At 42.9% G+C, this 20,803-nt stretch overlaps 1 protein-coding gene across 3 annotated transcripts in view; it reads left to right on the forward strand.

Moving 5' to 3' along the window:
- Nucleotides 1-20,803, forward strand: part of LOC140341033 (dual specificity tyrosine-phosphorylation-regulated kinase 1B-like) — a 49,720-nt gene that overhangs the window by 4,050 nt on the left and 24,867 nt on the right. The window contains exon 1 of one of the 3 annotated variants that reach the window (XM_072426533.1): nt 18,655-20,225. The exons of 1 other annotated variant lie outside the window; for it this stretch is intronic. In XM_072426533.1, coding sequence (XP_072282634.1) covers nt 20,096-20,225 — 130 coding nt within the window. In that variant the 5' untranslated portion in view covers nt 18,655-20,095. Of the gene's footprint in view, nt 1-18,654; nt 20,226-20,278; nt 20,298-20,803 lie in introns of those variants that run through there. One more of the 3 variants, XM_072426535.1, reaches the window with a different exon arrangement.

A 20,803-nucleotide genomic window follows, 5' to 3' on the forward strand; every position in this document is an offset into this window, starting at 1 on the left:
ATGGAGGGCCGGTATATGCAGCACGCTGGCGCTAGTGACGGAGGGCCGGTATATGCAGCACGCTGGCGCTAGTGATAGAGAGCTGGTATATGCAGCACGCTGGCACTAGTGATGGAGGGCCGGTATATGCAGCAGGCTGGCGCTAGTAATGGCTCGGCAGGCACGGTGTTGAAGGGTCTTCAGCCTGTGACAGGACGAATGTTGTGCCCGGTATCTATGGGCTCCCGGGTTCTTTCACCTTTCATAATAGTAATAAGTCATGGTGATCAGTGATAATACTAACGTGGCAGTATTGAGGCATGGAGGCTCTTGTAGTACCTAGGAACTGGTCAGGCACTTATCTGGGTTCCTTCACCTATCTTTGATGATGTAAATGTAGACAGTTGTGTTTATGGGATCTGAAGGTGACAGGATGAGCAGCCCCTACTTTTTCTATGCTGTCAGTGATTGGTTGATTGGAATGTTTGGGAATCTGCATGCTGTCTTTCCCTGGAGAAAGTGGTTGGAATTTTTCCTCCAGGTTGCTGGATGTTATGTAGATTGTTTCCTCATTGCCTAAATAGACAGCAGGTTGTCCATGATGGTGGCAGCCCACGCCGACATGTTAATAAAAGGAAAGAGGGTATTCTAAGGAATTTATTTTCAGTATTTTACCATTGTGACAGTAATGGGGTGAGTGGGTTGCTCTTCTATTTTTGGTTAGAAGAAAGTACAAATATAACCCATACCATTCATGACAGCTTGCCCTGCAGAATATATTGTCTTGGCCTACAAATGATACCCCCATATGTTCATCCATGGATACCACAGCACATCGCTTTACTGCAACAGTAATGTACAACGCTACAGAATATGTTTGCACCTAGTAAAGGATAATAATTAGGGTCCTGATGCTAGCAAACCCAACGTTCAGGGCAGCTTCTTGTTCTTACTTCCAAATGTTCTCTGACGGATCTCTGAACAACTTTTAATTCCATAACCACCTTGATCAATGTGCAGCAAAAAAATGTAAGGGGACATCTCTGCAAGCTAGCCCTGGTTAGTTAGCTTAAGCAGTGATGGAGATCCTTATATGTATTTAATAAATGCCATAGGGATGCTGCTGGGGGTACTCTGTATATGGGAATTCTGTTTGGGTATACTTTTGGTTAAGTATCTCTTTAGTGATGCCCTGGATTATGGATTATGGATTATGAATCCGCTATGGATACATGGAGATGTGTTTTCCCGGTATCATTGGTAAACGACTTTATGTTGGGATTTTGACCTGACATTAGGTGATACAATGTGTTCAGTGGGGTTAAATATAGGAAGATGATCTGTGTAGGTGATGTGTCCTGATTAGGTTTATATTAAAATATTAGGAAGGGGGATACATGCAGGCAGTCTGTCCTGGCAGCGTTGATGATCTGGAGACCACTAGCATATTCTGGTGCAGTTTCCACTCATTGCTGTGACTTGAAGCTGTTCACATCTGCAGAGGAGGCCTTGCTGCAATCTGCCCGCTATATGGCACAGCGTACTGCCTCCTATTCCATGCCGGTTACCTGGTTTGTTTTGTAATGGTACCATGTCTCTGGGCTTCAATAAATAATTTACAGGGTAAATATTTGTGCAGCATCCTTCCTGACTCCTCTGATGTCTTTAACCCTGTGTAACATTTCAGGTACCCAGCAAGCATGCTTTTTTGTAGTTGCAATTTGCCTGAAGCTCACCATTGTTAGGGTTTGGCATAAACTTTCCAGAATTTGTACTCTTTGTAGCTTTTTTTCCCCCCATATAAATGCAAAAACAGTAACCAATTGTGACCAATCGTAACTCTGCTGACCTGTAGTTTATTATTGGTTGCTATGCATGTCATCATTGTCCTTGGCCCAGAATTATCAAATAAGCTAACCAGATTGTTATGACAACTGTTAATTTTGTTTGTGTGATCATTGATTTATTTTCTTTGAAGTAGTAAGAAAAACAATCTGCAAAATGTTTTATTTGTATTACAAAAAGCAGTGTTTGTCTGAAACATTTCTGGTAGTTATTACTTGTACTGATGTTTTTTGTTTTGTTTTTTTGCTGTATGTTTGTTTTTGTACCAGAAATATATCACTTCTATTCACTACAATATGCAGCATTGATAAATTGCGCATAAGTATACAAAGTAGAATGTAAGTTTGCATTATGTGCGAGGCTAATACAAGCATAGAAGTGCCCCAGTCTGTCCATCTGACCTCACCTCTGCGGGTGACAATGTTTTGTGCTCCTTTGGTTAATAAAATATATGAAAAGAATACGGGACCCGCTGTCCATACCACTGATGTGTTTTCATTCATTCATTGACCTACTGTAGAAAATAGACAGCTGGAAACTGGTTGCAGTGTGTGTAAGTTTTGGGTTTTAGAAACAGAAGTGATGTCAAAGTTTTTAGGAAATTTGGGTATTTGTCATAGCTCATTCCAGGGCATTGTTGCCTCAGTGTGCCACTTTAAGATCATGTTAAGGTTGGTCAGATTTGGTGCACCTTCCTTAAAAAGTATCTGTCTTACTGGGATGTTGAACAATTTGTAAGCAGAAAAAAATGCCTAACTTTTGGAGCCCTCCAGCACTTCCAAGACCACCCCATGTCGTTTCACCACTTCCTGTTTGTACATGGTGTGCCTCTGCCCCGTCTCCTAATGCCATGCCAGGGAGCTGAGCTCTCAGCACATATCGTCTAAAGAGTTGCTATAAAAGTTAGTGATAACCACTTATTATCTGCTTATTAATCAAAATATTAACCTGTTTAAAGTAAAAGCCCTGTGCATAACAGACACTATATGTCTGCTATAAGTCTTGTAAATCCTGCCTCATCCATGTTTTCTATAAAAAAACATTTTTATTATCATAAATATATATATTTTTTAGTTAGTGTGTTTGCTTCTTTGACTTTAGGAGTAAACCCACCAACAGCATTTGTCTATGAAAAGGGTACACAGTGCTGTCCTAAACACATTAATATATATATGTATATATAGCCAAATGTATGACTAACCGGTTCCCTTTGATACACCCGTATAAAGGTAAATTAGTTTCAGAGAAAGGTAATTTTAGACTTCCGCCTGAGATCAGCCTATGTGTGTCACTGGTAACTTTTGAATATGGCAATTATATATGTGATGGTCAGGATGAAAGATGCTGTCGGCATTTCTAAATTTTTGGAGTTATTTCCAAGTAAAATGTCTGTATAGCTATGAGTGACCAATTCAGACTTACTAGGTAGTAAAACCAGGATCGGGTGTGGATTCTCGACCTTGGGGTAAAAAAGGGTCTCTTCAACACACTGATAAGGTGACATACATTATACAATTATATCTTTTAAAGACATAAGAGAGTCCATAGTTTTTTTCAGTGGGCCCATTCCATCTGTCTGGGTTTGGTTGTTTTGCAGAGACGTGTACCTGTGTATTACAGCAGCTCCTTGTTCTCATGCAGTTGCTATCCAGGTCCCCAGCCCCTTTTTAAGGCCACACACAGTCTCGCTTGACACTTTTAAAGTCTGCTTTATTCCCTAAGGAATGCCATTTGTTTATCTGGTGTTTATTTTGAAACAGCATACAGTGAATTTCCACTCTACAGTAGAAAATACTGCGAGATTTGGCCATGGTTCTCTAGTGTAGACTTCATTGTTCTATAAGTTTTTAGAAAATGTCCAGCTGATACGGAGTAGGAATGAGTAGATACAATTCCTTATTATGTAGTTCTAATATAATAAACTTTACTTAACGATGATCTCTGGGGGGTCAGGTTCTCCCTTCACATCCAAATAAAAAAAAATGTTTAATTACTAAAAGTTTTCTTTTCTCTGAATTTTGAGTCATGTGATACACCAGGTCGTTATTCTTCAATCTAATAGACTGGAGATGGAAGGAACCTTCTTTAGGTGCACACATCTCTACCTTGGTGATATGGGAGTATTTAATTATCTGTCTGTTGAGCTCCTCTAAAGCTACATACACACTTCCAATTATTATCGTTGTTAGACGAACGATCCTGCACGATATCTGCGAACTAGATATTGTACACACAATAGATACGATCGTTTGAGCGATACAGGGAGTGACGTGCACGACAGGAAGTGAACGAATGTTCGTTCGTCACGCATGCTCAGACCATGGACGATCAACGAACAATCGTACACACGAACGATGGTCAACGATCGTCGTCCAATCCGATCAGCCGGTCCGGTCGTTCGTTTCCAACGACTTTCCTCGTTCGTCGGCGTCGTTGGTTACTTTTTTTACGAACGATTTTTGCCCAATCGATCGTTCGTCGTTCGTTCGTCGTTCATTTTGAACGATAAAAGTTGGAAGTGTGTACGCAGCTTTAGACTCCAGTAGACTGCACAACACATTTTGGAGATCTGAAAGCAGAGGCAAGGATGAAGGATATATGAAAAAGGATTTTTAAGTATTTAGATTGGCAGGGGAGAACAGGAGAGCGGTGTTCTTCTAATAGATGGGCTAGAGGTAATAACGGTGGCTCAGTGGTTAGCGCTCTGGCCTTTGCTGCGCTGGGGCCCAGGTACAAATCTCAGCCAGGATACTATCTGCATGGAGTTTGCAGGTTTTCTCTATGTTTGCGTGTGTTTCTTCCCACATTACAAAAACATGTAGTTAGCCTAATTTGCTTCCCCCACAATTGATTGTACTGAAGACATATAACTGAAGTAGGGACATCAGATTGTACGTCCCTTTGAAGGACAGCTAGTGACATGACTATGAACTTTTGTTATATCAATATTGTGAAGTAATAATAATATTATTATTAACGCTTACTAATAATTCTAAGTTTTGTTTTTATGTAAAGTGGAGCTGTGGCTTTAACCACATGCTTGTTCCAGGTCATTACCTCAAAGTTTTGAGCTGTAAAGCCTTGGGTAATGTCCCTTAGAGCCGGACTCTACTCAGTAAAGGAAGCCAACAAATGTAAGCTTTTTACCCAATGCAATGGCTTAATAGTGCTTCAGCATGTCAAATCCAACTTTAAACAAACTTTCTCTGACCTCTTTAATGTTATTCCATCTTAAACTTTATCTGTTTGTCTAGCTTAAATGCTTCTTGAATGCTGTCTGTCAGTTATTTGGCATTTCTGTGCTAATTGAAAGGTTTGCTGTGGAGCGGATGGTATGCTGTGGCCAAATTTAGAGTGTTGGGTGTTGCTAATCAGGAAAGTATTTTTATTTGGAAAATGCTTCAAGGAGATCTAAATTCAGTACATAAACGTTTCATGGCTTAGATCAGGGGTGTCAAACTCAAATACACAGTGGGCTAAAATTAAAAAATTTGGACAAAGTCGCGGACCAACCTTGATATTTATTAAAAAAAAAAAAGAAAATTGAGGAAGTTTTTCTCTCTCATCAGATATAACAATAAACCTTTTCATATGAAAACAAGCTCAAGTTTTGCCTAAAATGAATTTAGAACAAGCAAAGCGTAATAGTTTTCTTCAATGAAAATTCCACCATTCAGGTCCATGTTTTGGAGTAGCAAGGAAAAGTGAATAAACATAAAAAAAGCAACAAATAAAAACTAACTTTAATTCAAGCTCAGTTTGCTAAACTCCGATCTACTCTTGATGCACACTGGTCCACGCCAGATACCTGGCATTTCTTCTTGGATGATAGTTTATCAATGTCCATATCGTTTGGCCATTTTTGGGAAGGGTAGCCCCATGTGACTGGTAGCAGGTCACTAAGGAATGTCAACAGAGGAGGAGGGGGTGGTTGCAGGTCCTGACTGACGCACCAGCGGAGCATTCTGGGATTTGTTGTATTAGCTGTGCATGCATTGTCTACCTGCGGGCCAGGTCTCGTAGGCATTTAGTATTTGGTATAATTACAGATTTGGCCCACGGGCCTGAGTTTGACGCCCCTGGCTTAAATCATCACAGTGCTGGACAACTATACTTATGTATTGTATAAACACTTTCTTACTTTTAAAATTCCTCTTTTTCTGCTCATCACTGCCCATCTTACGCTTGCAATTTTTTCAACTTCTTTTTTAAGCATGGATCGGCGGTGCCTTTCCGGCCACTTGCTTGCTCGTTAGACCTTTGCACTTTGTTCCAGCTTTTTGAATGCTCTGTGGCTGTACCACCTGGTAATACACAGAACCCTTCATGACACTTTGCTGTCTTCTTGCCAGTGTGGTTCTTGCTCCACTCCTCAGTATTTTGTAATGGCAGGTTTCTTGTCCAGAACCCAAATCTTGCTCTTCAAGTCATGGATTGATTGTCAGAGCAAAGAAGAAGGAGGTTCTAATCTATTGGCAAGTGAATTGTAGCACATTTGGACAGGTCACTGAAACAATGTATCCAATTCCTTTAGGAATGTCAGTTTTAAATGTTATTTCTTTCCTACTATACTAACTCCCACAGAATGGGACTTTTCCCAGCAGCTGTGGCTCCACCCCTTTGTTTACGTTCTGCGGCACATGTTCCCCATGGGGTAGGTAGATGGCTCATTTAACCAGTACATTGCTATCAAAGAGCAATCACGCTGGGCTGGGTTTCATACTTTGGAAATCATTCATAATGGTTTCCAGTCTGTGACAACCTATCCAATGCATCCAGGAAATCAGATGACTTCCCAGGAGCCTTTACCTTCAAACCCAAGATGAAATTGGCATATCCTGTTCTTCTTTTCTGACTCATTCACTTTGAAATCTGCTCTGCCAGGGCTGGACTGGTCTTAAGAGCCAGTTAAGTTGTAAGCCTATTTGGGTATTGTCAATGGGACTCATCATATTGCCACCTACATGTTATATTACAAGACTCCTCTCTACTGCTGTCTCCCTGCGTATCCTGAGTGCTATCTGCTTAATAAATAGGTCAGTGGGATGCATGTGGATAAGCAGAGCCACCATTATATCACTTTCACCAATATGTTCCTTGGTCTGCTGGCATTCTCAAGCACATGTTGCTTAGGGAATTGATATAACGGTCTGTGTTTTCTCTAGCCAAATAAAAATTGCTATTGACTGGAACATTCTTCCATTTGAGTTTTGTGGGGTTCTATTCTGGCTACAAGTATCAAATTATCTAGAGAACAGTGTATAGTCACCCCATAAACCACCCAACGCTGGACTGCAACTTATGTGACCATCTTGTGTTTTTTGGGTAATTGCCAGTCGGCATCTATGTAAAAGAGAAAATCTTTTATGCTTCTCGTTCTGTATTCCTGATGATATTCCACAGGAGCAGTTGGTAGCTGGTATTTATTTGTTTCAGCAGTTTGGTGGGTGAATGGTTAGCACTTTTGCTGCAGCAGCTCTGGATCCTGGGTTCATATTCTACCTAAGGACCCTATGTGCATGGAGTTTGTATTTTGCTGACACATCAGATATCCACTAGCAACCTAAAGTCTTTGCAAACCCCAACAGCGCACTTTTTTATGATTACCTATACTGTTTAAAGTGTTCTATCCTTTTAAAAAGTGCAAAAGTCTTGTGAACTCATGGCTCCCTGTGCCTTCTGCCTTTTGCTTCAGTTTATCAGCTAGATTGTTCCCAGCTATCTGCGAGGAATACAGAACCCTTCCCTTTCTGTTGTGGAGAGGGGATTGTTAGTTGTCTGTCCTATGGTGACAACACTCCTTCTCTATAAATTCATTGAGTGAGATGTAAACTAATGGAAAAAATAAACCAATGCAGCCATCACATGTAAGTATCCCAGTCTTCCTCCTGTGTTCACTACATAGCAGTCATAGTAGAGGTTGTTGGAGATGTGAAGAATGCAAAAGGTTTGTGTACTAATGAGTCATGAAGGGGGAATGCATGCCACCTACCCAGAAGCCTCTCATCCCAAAATTCGGCAGTTTGCATTGGAATTCAGAAGCCACCTTTTACAGGGAGTGTGGGTTGGGTTTTTTGAGCCTTTTATTTATTTATTTTCTTAACCTTTAAAGAATCTCACCGTAAATTCTTAAGCCTTTGTAGATTTTGGGTTGTAAATCAAGCCAATGCTTCCTTAAGATTTCCATGTCCTGTTCTGCATCAGTTATGAGAGTAATACATATAAAGGACACAGGGACAGAACTCTAAACTGTAATGGGAATATTTTGCTGGTCTGAGAAGTCTGAATTGACCCCACCAGACTCCACTCATGACCAAAATATCACTTTAGTATGGACTGGCCCTTTAAATATCCCTTTTAGATATTATGTTAATATGTAGCTTTTTTTGTTGCATCTGAAACCCGAATAAAATGTCCAGTTTAGGTATAGCTTACCACAGGTATAAACCATTGCAAAGTGTTGGTGACATAGATTATAAATAATATCTATTATTATTATTATTATTATTTTTATTAATAATGCATATATTATATAAATAATTTTATTTCTCCCCCATTGTTTGGCAGAACTCTGGTGTCCCTACCAGACGGACCACCACTTCCAAATTGTCACCTCCTTCTGCATACAAGGATGGAGGGGGAGCAATGTAACATACCATCTGCTTGTGTATAGCAGCAGATTTGGGCAGGGATCCACTGCATCTGATCATGTAAAAATGCCTTGCAAATCTTTTCAAAGAGCAATGTCTCAGATACTGTTGTGGTTTAATTTTTTTTTCTCCTTCTGTGGAGGAGGGGGAATGTTTCCTTGCTAGTGCAGCAAACTAAGAATTGTGTTGAAAAAGAAGTGCTCCTATAGTTTGCAGGGTGTAGTGATGTGTGTTTCTGTAGTGATGGGGGGTTGTATAGTTTGCAGGGTGTAGTGATGGGGGGTTGTATAGTTTGCAGGGTGTAGTGATGGGGGGTTGTATAGTTTGCAGGGTGTAGTGATGGGGGTGGTTGTATAGTTTGCAGGGTGTAGTTGATGGGGGTTTCAATAGCTTGCAGAGTGTAGTGATGAGGGGGTTGTATAGTTTGCAGGGTGTAGTGATGGGGGTGGTTGTATAGTTTGCAGGGTGTAGTGATGGGGGGTTGTATAGTTTGGGGGGGTTGTATAGTTTGCAGGGTGTAGTGATGGGACGTTCTTCAGCAAGCACTGCTGGATGTATTGAGGGGAAATATCCTGCAGTTGGCAGTGAAGTGGTTAAAGAGAAAGCACCGCTGCTATAGATGTAGTTGCAGTGCATCTTGCAGCAAGTGACAGTCCCACGTGCTCCATCCTGCTTTAAGGGGGAAAAGGACATCTGATCTGCGAGCACTTTTTAGCATGTCTGTTTAAGGTGGCAAAGTGCCAGTGGAAAATTTTGGCTGCCGGCTGGTGGGGGCCCATCTGATTCGTTTGGATATTGGTTACGGATCGGGATTGGTAACTGCAGTGCGTTATTTATATCTGCATGTTCCTGGAAGGAGCAGTGGCTTTGAAAAGAGGGGTATTTTTGGAGTGCCTCAACTGCTCGGCTTCCTCTCTTTGTTTGGGCATAATCATTCACTGCATCATATATAACCTAGCAACATGCATCACCGCAGAGCGGCTCCGCGGATTGGCTGGAAGTAGCATTTGTGCTAGCCAATAGGGAGCCTGTTGCCATAGCAGAGGAAATGTTAGAGGTGAGTCTGCAGAGGCATGCACGGGAACATTTGTGCCCTTCTGCTCGCTGCTTGGGGAATCTGTGGCACTTACAAAAGACTGATTGATAACACTTAGAACAGCAGTGTGCAATCACAGAGCATTTTACAGAAAGAAAAAAAAATGTGCAGTCATAACAGGCTTACTACACACAGCCCTAAAATCACAAAGTACTTCTCCCTTCATCCCTTTCCTTAAAAAAAGAATTGTAATATTTAAAACTACACAAAGGTGCCATATTGTAGCTGGGCTCCCCTGGCTGCCTGAACATGGAGAATGCAGCACAGCATCCCTGGGAGCCCAGAACATGTTGTCCCCTTGTATGATGAGATGTGTGTTTGTGGATATGGCAGAGAGTACTGATGCTTTATTTTATTAACTGCTGCAGTGCCAAGCAGCCCGGCACATGCCTCGCACACGCAGCCCGGCACATGCCTCGCACACGCAGCCCGGCACATGCCTCGCACACGCAGCCCGCCTCTTTCCATCACCTTTAGCGCGGAGTGGACTTGTGTCCTGCTGCTGCCAGGTACACTGCAAACACCTTGAAGGGGTCTTACATCCTTGTGCATCTTATCTTACGATAGGGTAAAAAAAATGCCATTTGTGCGTACCAGAGCATTGCAGCTGCAGTGAAGAGAGGTGTGCTATACATGCACGCTTACAGCAACTGATAACTCGGTACGAGCAGTACAGGAGGCTGGTTACCAACACGCTGTGCCTAGCTTGTGGCTTATGGTATAGATGCTGCATTGGGGGCATCTTACCGGTTTATCAGCTTATTAGCATCACTTGGTGTGTTATCACCCACTTGTCTCAGAATTGGGCATATAACAAATGCAGCTGGTTTTGCACGCGCAAGAATTGTCGCTGCTGTTGTCAAGCAGAGTATGTACTGCTTAGCAAGGAAGCAGCCAGAAATACACTGTTTACATCCAGCTTTATGCAGCCGCTAGACCTTGCGTTTTCTTTATATATTTGATTTCTCCGATACATTTCCCAGTGTGTCTGTGATATTGCAGAATTTGTACTGTAATCTTTCCTAGCAATTACTAATTGGCACTTCCTGCAAAATGCAGCATCAAGGATGCATGAGATGTAATGTTTAGGAGCATAGCAAATATACAGACACGCATTGGAAGCTGTATGGGATAATGTACACAAATGTAATTATTGACTTATTTCCCAGCACGAGAATGTTATTTAACCCGTAGAAACGAACCTAGGACATGAGCGTCCTTTATGCGGAGCTGATTGGTCGATGTGACTGCTTTACTGAGTTGTATGTTTTTGCTGTAAAACAAGGCCTTGCATTTTTTGGAAGGCCTAAAGCATGCGGTGTGGAGCCATTGTAAGACTGTTGGTTAAAATTAGGGCTGGACAAATGACCAAGGATGACAATTTGTAACGACCGATTCTGGCTACTGGATTGGACGGAGTTGAAAAGCACGGCATAGGCCTGGCATGCATTTGTTTGTTTTTGTGGTAGCTGACACGTTGGATGCAAACAATCATGTAGACAAATTTCTCAATGCTAATGGATCTATTATTATTATTACACTGTGTACATTATTTTGTGGATTGTTATTCCCTTCCTTAGAAATAATTTGTTAAAATGGCTTATATGTGTCTCGATTGGTGCTGGATGATCTACATTTAAAGTGCATTGGAAATAAAGCAAGGTCCTAGTACCCCATCAACGTTGTTCCTTATGTCATATCTGTTAAAACTGTTGTCACTAGGACAGGAAGTATAGGGAAGTATCGTCTCTAATAAAGCCTCTATATCAGTAAAACTCCAACAGAGGGTACTTATCCCTATTATGCATCTGATCTAAAACTAAAGGAAAATGTCTTTCTAGACGTACATTTTGTTTACTGGGCTTCCAGGTAGCCAATTTGATCCTAGGCCCTACAGTCTGATTGTACAATCTCCTTTAGATCCACCAACAATTGTTGGTGCAGGGGCCTAACTGATGAAATACACATGGATTGGATTATTTGGGTATTCCTTCCTTTTGCATGGTTTTGGTTTATCTAATTAGCTAATGGTTGAAGTGTGTACAATATAGTTTATTATTAATTCTGAACAGCTGAAATAGCTGTCCTGCAGCAAATGCTGCCCTTGGCTCCATCAGCTGCTGGACACATGACCACAAGCATTAAATCCGGAGCTGTCTGATAAAGGTAACAGTCACAGAGCAGATTGACTGATCCTTCCATCGGCAGAGATCATGTGACCCAATGTCTATGGCGTCCATGACTGAGGGGGCTTGGAGCAGCATTTTCACCTGTACCTTCTACTTTTTCAGTGGTTCTGTCTTAGGGATCCAGAACTGTTATCCCTATTTATTGTACAGCGCTGCGTAATATGTTGGCGCTATATAAATCCTGTTTATTAATATTAATAATAATAATCTGTATCTTTCCTTCACTACTTGATGAATTCTTATCCAGGCCTGGAACACTTGCGAGGCAGGGGAGTGTTTGGGTTCAGTAAATTATTAAGTTACAATGCAAACTTTTGTGAGACCTGGAAATAGGATCTTTTCAATCAAAACAAATTCAAAATGTACAGGACTAAATTGCAGGAACAATAAATGTTTATGAAAAATGTAGAAACGTAAAGAAGACCCTAGGTCACTGTATACTTAACTGGGACAGATCTGGATCCTAGGAGCATGGATCTTTTACTGTAGATATGTCAGCCCATAGGTGAACTAAACACAAGGCATTCTGGGTGATTGTTATGTAGCCACAAACTTTATTTAAACCTTGCTTTGAACCGGTCCATGAGTTCTGCCTTTATTTGTGCATATGGAAGCATGTGGGCATTTTTCTTTTCCCTTATCTGTCCAATCAGAGTCCTGTTTTCTAGGTTGTCCATAAAGTGCGTCGGTACAGACCACTGCAATTTGTAGATGGAAGGGCCTTGTATGCGGAGGCGAATGATTTATAGCTATCTTCTGTTTCCAGACCGGGAAATGGCACGCTAACTGGCCATGTGTTTGGGAGAGGAGATGTCAAACGCAGCAGGTGTTAAAACAGGTGCCCCCGGCCTTTGCACAACTTGTTTTTCATGGGAAATGTGAGCACAGAAAATGTTTTTGAAGTGTTAAAATGGCGATATTCAGGAGAGCAGTTGGCACCACATGTAGCGACGTGCGGGCAGCTGGAAGACCAAAAATTTTCTGTGCTTGTTTTCAAAGCAGCCGAAATATAGACTGTCAGTGTTGTTGTCCCAAAGCCGCCAATCGGGCAAACCTATTTCTGTGCCGAGCAATCATGACTATGGTGATATCCGAAAATCTAAAACCTCTTTGGTTGGTGATGGAGCGGTCATGATTAAAGTCATTAAGGAGTTTTAGGGCAGAATAAGTCATCAAAAACCCTAAACATTTTGTTTGGTCAGATCTGGCCTTCTATTTATATAGGGCTTTGTCACTTAACCAGGGTTCCTCCAGAGGTTACTAGAGCAGATTTGTACCTCTCAGGTCACGTTAGGCGACACCAATGATCTTTTTGGCTATCTGTAAGGGTGACATTCTTCCCAATGGCCAACAATGTAAGAGACATTCTTCCTACTGACCACCACACTAATGTACTGTAAGCTGTGGATATAGAAATTATAGAAGGGGTTCCCTGAAGACCTAAAAGTTATGTAAAGGTTTCCCCAATAGTAAAAAGATTGATAAACACGGATATGGGGTGTATGTCTGCATTGTCTTGGTTCTGTTTAGCCTAATATGGCATTTGGTGTAGATGATGGTAAACTTTATTAGAAAACTATACTAAAGTCCGAACCCTTCTCTGTTTACATTGTCAGAGTTCCACTTTATCTAATGCAGCAAGATGTAGTGGATTTTGTCCTATTTCTGCATTATTTTGCTGTTTGTTGCCTCTTTATCATGTGTTCTCCTCTCATATGCTAGAATTGGGGAACACGCTGACCTCCTTTTTCACATATTCAGGGACATATAGGTGTAGGAAGTCTGGTTACACTGTATTGTTAACATTGTTTTATTTGGATTTTAAATTTTATATTCGCTTGTGATGAGCCTGAGATGCATTACATGGTAATTGATGAAGTGATGCACATTGCATTATGTCACCATGGAGCAAATATATATTTTTTACTTTTCTCTTGGTCCCACAAATACCCAATGATCCTGCCAGTGAAATCCACTGCATCTTTATTTGGTGAAGAAGGAACAATTCTGCACTGCTCCTACATTCAAAGTTGAGTTGCCGCTCTTGTGTAGGCTGTGCAAATCTTCAGTGATATGAAGAAGTGTTGCAGGAAGTATAACTATCGGCATTTACATTTCCTGTAACTTGTCCATACCCAGTGCCGCCCATTGCTTTTGGAATTGACAGCACTGCCTCTGTTACCTAAACCCTCCCACTGTGATCTGCAGTGTCTGGGAGGGGGAGTGTGTGAGACACAATAGATTTGGCTTAATCAGTGAAGGTAAAAGAAGATTTATAATAACTTTGAGGCTTGTTGACAAAGAAGCTGGATTTAATTTAGTATTTTTATAGACTCATACAGGAGCTTTTTCTTCTACTTAAATTTAGAGAAACTCGCCAATACATAGACAATCCCTGCCCCATATAAGAAATCTTTAACTTCTTTATATCACTTTGGTTCATTTTTGCAGTTCAGTTCTCCATGGCTTTGCTCATTTCTTCCTTTTGCAGTTTTTTTCCAGCAACTTGTGTTTTAGAATTTTACCATTTTTAATCTTTTACCCAAGGCAGAAAATGTGCGTCTTTAGAAACTTTTTTCCCGGAGAGTATTGCTAGCCTTCATGAAGCGTGCCATAGATATATATCACTTTGAAGTCTGCTTTCCAGACAAGAGGAGCTGCCTTTGAAAATAATGTCTTGTAACTACATAAACATCTGTCAGTCATAAAATATTGAACTTCTGCACAAGAACGCCCCGTGTTTTGTCAGTTTTACCTGAAGTTCAAAGTAAGCGACCTCAGATTTGTAGCACGAACTCAAAAAGTTTCAAATGTCCAGTTCCGGTCCATTGATTGGCAGTAACAACTGTACAACCATATAAATTTAGTATCTTAAATATACAAAGATAAAAACAACTAATTATTTTTAGCTCTGTCCTATTTGGCAGGGACCTGTAGGTGTTGGAGGTGACTCTGCCTGCTATTACATTGTTGTGAATGAGAGCAGCGAAACATCAGTTGGCTGAATGAGGGAAAAAAGCAAACTTTGGGCCTTGTTTGTAGAGCTGACAGAGGAATCGTAGCAGCCAGTCACATTGAAACTTGTTTTTTAGGTGTCATTTTGCAGTGCAGGTGTTGTTCTAGTGCTTTATGAATAGGTTTTACATTTGTTTTGAAAGGCGAATGCAACTTTTATTGCAACAAGTGTTTAAAGTACTGACTTAATATTGATTGTAAGCTCCTCTGGCCATGGGTCCTCTCCTCCTCCTAGGTCATTGTTTGCATCTGTCTGTCATTTGCAACCCCAGTTTATTGTACAGCGCTGCTGCATGTGTTGGTGCTTTATAAATAGTTTGATATTAATTGCCGTTCCACAAAGTTTTATTGTTTATACCCATGGTTTTTCAATAAGTATTTTTTTTTTTGTTTAGTTTTTTTGAGTGAATTACCTAACTTTTTTGATTCAGGATTTCTCCCATGTCCACCACAGAACATGCCTCTACTTTCTCACGATCCGCTTACTTCTACCAATGCAATACCATTTGACTGCAAACTGGCATTGCCACCCAGGGTTTGGAGGGTGCACGCCTGAAGGTGGGACTAAAACAAATGGGGATGACCAGTGATGTGTTACAGCTCGTAGTTTGCTTGATTTATTTTGCCCACAGCTTCAATATAAAGCTTAACCCCAAGCATATCACTAAAACACTAATGAATTCTATAAAGCCAGCCTGTTTTACCTGCAAAAGAAATGATAATTCTGCCCACTCAGTTTTAAGATTTACAATAGCCTTGACATAACCAGAGACCAGATTTACACAGAGCCCCTAGTCCTTTGATTGGTCAGTAAAAGGAGAAGCAGAAAACTGAGTTCATCTCCCCGGTGCTCTCTCCTCCAATCAGCATGCTTATTATTGGCACATGATTGACACATCATGACACAGCTGATTGGTCTGTTTAACTTGCCCTGTGTTAGGCTTTACAATTGTACGCCACACATCTAACAATCATGTGAGCTTTGTGTTTGTAGCTGAGAAGTAATTTAATAAAAAGGTGGCTGGGCTCCACCACTCAGTGTTGTGTTAGTAGTATTGTATATGGATGTCAGTGCCGTTTTCTTTCCACGTGTAACAACTTTTTCTTAAGGTTGCTGTTTTGTTCATCATTGTTGTAATTTGGGAATTTCCATTTCTGATTGTGCAGAGGAGATAAGTGATACATTGGGCCTGATTTATTAAAGCTCTCCAAGGCTGGAGAGGATACACTTTCATCAGTGAAGCTGGGTGGTCCAGCAAACCTGGAATGGATCTGGTCCAAGATTGAAACCATTTGCTAACAAATAGCTAATGAGTTTTAAGAAAATCCATTCCAGGTTTGCTGGGTCACCCAGCTTCACTGATGAAAGTGTATCCTCTCCAGCCTTGGAGAGCTTTAATAAACTGAGTTTGTCGTACTCGGTTTATAATTTGTATGTCGTTGCTTGGGTCATACCCGGAATAGAACATGCTGCATTCTATGTTCAGCTTCTAAAACTCTATAACTGCGCTCCATGCAGTTTGCACAAACCTGGATTACCTGAGTTTGGAGCTTCAAAATTTAAACTTTGAAGAAAATTGTTGTCACAGTCAGTAGAGGACACACACTTGTCATACGAGAACTATAGATTCTGCATCTTTCTGCTCAATATCCTAGTTGTCTTGTTGGGCCTTATTGGCTAAAGTGTATAATAAATTAACTTGTGTGTGTCTCACTTCACACTTAAGTGAATCAGGAGCAATGAGTTATAGACCTAGAAACAGCAAGCAACTGAAACAATTGCAACTCCCAATCTGCGTACTTCTGTATAAATGTCTTGCTAGTTAGGCTAGGGGATTTCAGCATTAGTGTACAGCGCTGTGTAATATGTTGGCACTATATAAATACTGGTTAATAATAATGATAGAACTGAAATCTTAAGAAGTGGGATTTTCATTGGCAGGACACAATTTCTATTTCATTAAAACTTTTTATATGGTACAGAAAGTTTGTGTTTGTGTAATCTGGTCCTGTATGGATGTTTGCACTGATTGATCATGGTTTAAGATCCATTTCATCTTAGAATCAAATTAAAGTTCCTGTGCTTTGCCTTCAAATCCCTCCACAGTTCTTGCCCCACTTACCTTTCTGACCTGGGAAAATCCCCCCTAGCCGCTCTCTCCGCTCCTCCAATGACCTACTAATGACTTCCTCACTCATAACGTCATCACACGCACGGTTACAAGACTTTTCTAGAGCTGCCCCAAATCTCTGGAATGGTCTTCCTCGTCCTATTCAGCTTGCTCCTACTTTCTGCTCATTTAAAAGGGCCCTCAAAACCGAACGCTGCACCCTCACTTACCCGTCTTCTTCTGTCTCCTAAATTCTCACTACTTTTCAGGTATTTTGTATTGTTCTGTACCATTCATTCTCAGTGTCTCATGCAGCCTTGTTTTGGTCCCTCTGACCCCCCACAGTATCTGATAATGTTTTAAAATGTTCTTTAGTTGTATAGAGCTTTATTGCAAAGGAAGACAGGTATGATGGTAACATGGAGGCCACCACTGATGAATCCCCTAAAATGCTCAATGTCTGGCTGTCTTTGATGCCAGTACGTCACTGACCTGGGAGTAATAAATGTCTGATCGGTGTGAAAACTGATGACAGGATTAGTAATTAGTTAGGTCTTCAATGACTACCTACTTGTTTTTGGTTTAGGTTTACTTTAGGGCTCATCACACCACATGCAGTAATGTCCATGTTATATAGGTGCACCGCCATTTATTCCTGATTGCATTGAACATGTGCAGCACGATAGATCTCTCCACAATGCACATACAAAGCATACTGCGCTTGTTCTTCATGTACTGACAGTCTTGTCTGACCCAACAATGGGTTTGGCAAAAAGGAACCGATCTGCCAGTGACATTCACCCACTTCCTGAGTGTCCCAGGCTCACAGCATTACTTATGGGCTGAAATGCTGAACCTGGAATTGTGTGTTGGATGCAATGCTTGGAGCCTCGGACCTGGACAGTCTGCTTCACTACACACAATATCTGATAATTTGGAGATGTTGCATTGCACAGTGTTTCTCTTTGCAGCTTGGTGTTCAGATTTCTATGCACCCCTCTCCATTGCAGATTGCCAGCTCTCTGGCACACAGCTCAGGTTCCTCTGTGTTTATTTTGTCATGTCTGTCCTCCCATCAAACCATCTGATTGATCAGCACACAGTGAAAACAAATGGTGTTTAGGCGATCTGATTCGGTGGAGGGAGGGGGTGCTGATCATGGTGACTGTACCGGGGGTTACACTGATTGTAGATGTCCCCGGTTGCTATGCGAGGGTTGCAGATGGTTCGTGCAGCAGTGCATTAGGCGGTGTGCACATCACGTGGGGTAAATACAGAGGCAGGGATGTATAGCAGGGAATATCGGTGCACCATTGTCTGTGTGTGGGTTTTGTAGCCATGCAATGGCAAACTGATGCAATGAAGGGAGCAGTACTCTATGGCGTTCATATTGCTGCAATGGTGGTCACATGACATAGCCAGGCCTTGCTAGGACTTGTAGTCCCCTATGTGTCTCTTCTCCCCCTCCTCCCCACCCCCCAGCAGCTGCAGGGCCTGCATTAGTCCGAGCTCTCTCTCTCTCTCTAAACTCCCCCATGGTTGCGCCTTGTGCTGCTTTCTCAGCTGCTTCAACGGAGTCCCTCTGCCGGCACAGCCAATCAGAGCTCCCCTTCGGCCCCGTCGCTCAGCCAATGGCGCGCTCCCCTCTCCCGTTCCCGCTGTGCCGCGCCAGCCAATCAGCGCCTTGTTGCTAAGGCGTTGGCGCGGCTTGGGGCAGTGCTGGGCTGCCTCCCTCCCTCCCCGCAGTTGGACACGTCCGCCGAATCGCCTCAGAGACGGGCGGGTGACTCAGCAGAATCAAACATGTCTCTGTCAGTTAGAAGCGAAGCCTCCACCTCCTCCTCACCGCCCACACAGCCCGGCTGTGAGCGCAGAGCAGCGAGGAAAGAAGCTCCGGAGCTCCGCCACTAAAATGGCCGTCCTGACACACAGATAGAGCCGAGGGCGGCGGAGGAGGAGGATAGGCCCCCCCCCGCACGTTTCACATACACATACTGGGGGCTTTTTTCCCGCCCGGAAGCGTCGGGAGCGCGCACAGCGGAAGCGCGCCCCCTTCTGCCACAGATCTGCTTACGTTACTATAAATGGTTTGAAGCGGTGGGAGGCTCTCCCGCTTTCTATATAGACTCTCGGGCGCGTTGCATAGAGAGGGGGGGGGTGGACGGAAAAAGGGGGCCGAGCGGGGCGCTGATTATTGTCTGTGACACGCCTACTCCTCCTCCCCCCCGCCAGGGCTGTAGATTGGTACATCCCAGGGTGTGGAGCCTCAGACCTGGGAGAGCCCAGAGTTCAGAGCCGGGGGGAGAGATCGGATCGTCCGCAGCCGGGACAGCCTGTATTCAGCCGCCCGCATCGCATCTTGCACAGCGGGGCCTCGTTCTTCACCTGGCCGGTGAGCCGCAGTGGCACGTCCCAGGGTGTGGATCCTCAGACCTGGGAGAGGCCAGAGTTCAGATCGGAGGGGTGGAAAAGAAGAGACGCGAGCGGATCATCTGTAATCGGGACGGGCCAGAGTTCAGGCTTCCCCCCCCCCCCCTCATCCTAGCTTGTCGTTCCTCCCTTCCCTCCTGCGCTGGGTGTGTGCGGCTCGGAGCCGCGGGGCCTGCAGGGATCCCTCCAGCGGCTGGGACGTGACCTTCCATGACCCGTGTTCACCTTGATCTGGCTCCCGGGGCTCTGGACTGCCGCTGCCTGGAGCGGGCCGTGCGCCCTGTCTACCCACCAGGTAGCATGCTGCCCCAAAGATAAGGCCCAGCCCCCGGCCTATCCTGCATTGTGGTGTAACAGGGTTCATCATCCTCCTCCTGCCAGGACTGGCTTCTCAATGACTGGATTATCACACCCTATAAATATCCCCATCCCTCAAGGGCTACAGGCAGCTGGCATGGCGAGAGACCCACTTTAATGTTTTCTAGACCTGGAGTTTTTATTTTCTCTATACAGCCCGTTCATCCATCCAGCCCTCCCTTCTAGATCCTGGACTCTTTTCCCCCTTATCCTTCCCCATTTTGTACCTAAGACTGGTTCACTTCCTGCACTGGAAATGATGGATCTGTGAGAATCGACAGCCCCCACCTTTTTTTTATTTTTCATTTTTATTTTTTTTTTTATATTGTTTCTTTGTAATCTGCTCGTTTTTTTTTTTTTTTTTTTTTTTTTTGACCACCTACAAAGACTTTGGTGCATCAGGTGTCGTGCAAGATATTATCGATGGTGATTACATCCAGCTCTGAAGAGGCTCCCCCTCAGAGAATGCTGACAGCATTACAGACGGAATGGGTCAATAAGGATCCCGTGTGTTACTTGCCTCCGTCTCACTGCAACAAGAAGCCTTCCAGAAGTTGGTATACGTTCCTGCGAAACAAATCCTAATGCCTAGTATAGTGCTAAGCAGCGTTACCTGGCCTCTTTGGTACACACTTTGCAGAGATTTTCTCTGCATGCAATATTTTTGTGTTCGGTGGTTGCATGCTACATCAGTGGTGTGTCATTGCATTTGATCATCCTCTTCCTGTGACATCTGGCTTGCCCGTCTGTTGTATCCTTGCAGTTTTACAGCGGAGGGGCACCGGTTGTCTAGGCATCATGGTCAACTTGGCACCGGTTGTCTTGGCAGCACCCATTGTCTCAACGGCATCATGGTCATCTTGCAGCAGCTTAGGCTGTATGGTCATGTTTGAACCAGTTGTCTAGGTGGCATGGTTGTCTGGGCATCTTGCAGCAGTTCAGGCAGTATGATGGTGATTGAACCTGTTATCTGGGTGGCATAGTCTGTAGAAACTGTTGACCATAGCAACAAGGCCTTCATTTCCTTAATGATACCTGACATTTTTATGGTTCTTTTAGGGTGACATACTTAGAACATACAAGGCCTAGTGATTGTCAGTGTGTAGTGCAGCTGTCTGATCACAAATGGTT

Source organism: Pyxicephalus adspersus, chromosome 11 (genome assembly GCF_032062135.1).
Source record: "Pyxicephalus adspersus chromosome 11, UCB_Pads_2.0, whole genome shotgun sequence".
Lineage (NCBI taxonomy): Eukaryota > Metazoa > Chordata > Amphibia > Anura > Pyxicephalidae > Pyxicephalus > Pyxicephalus adspersus.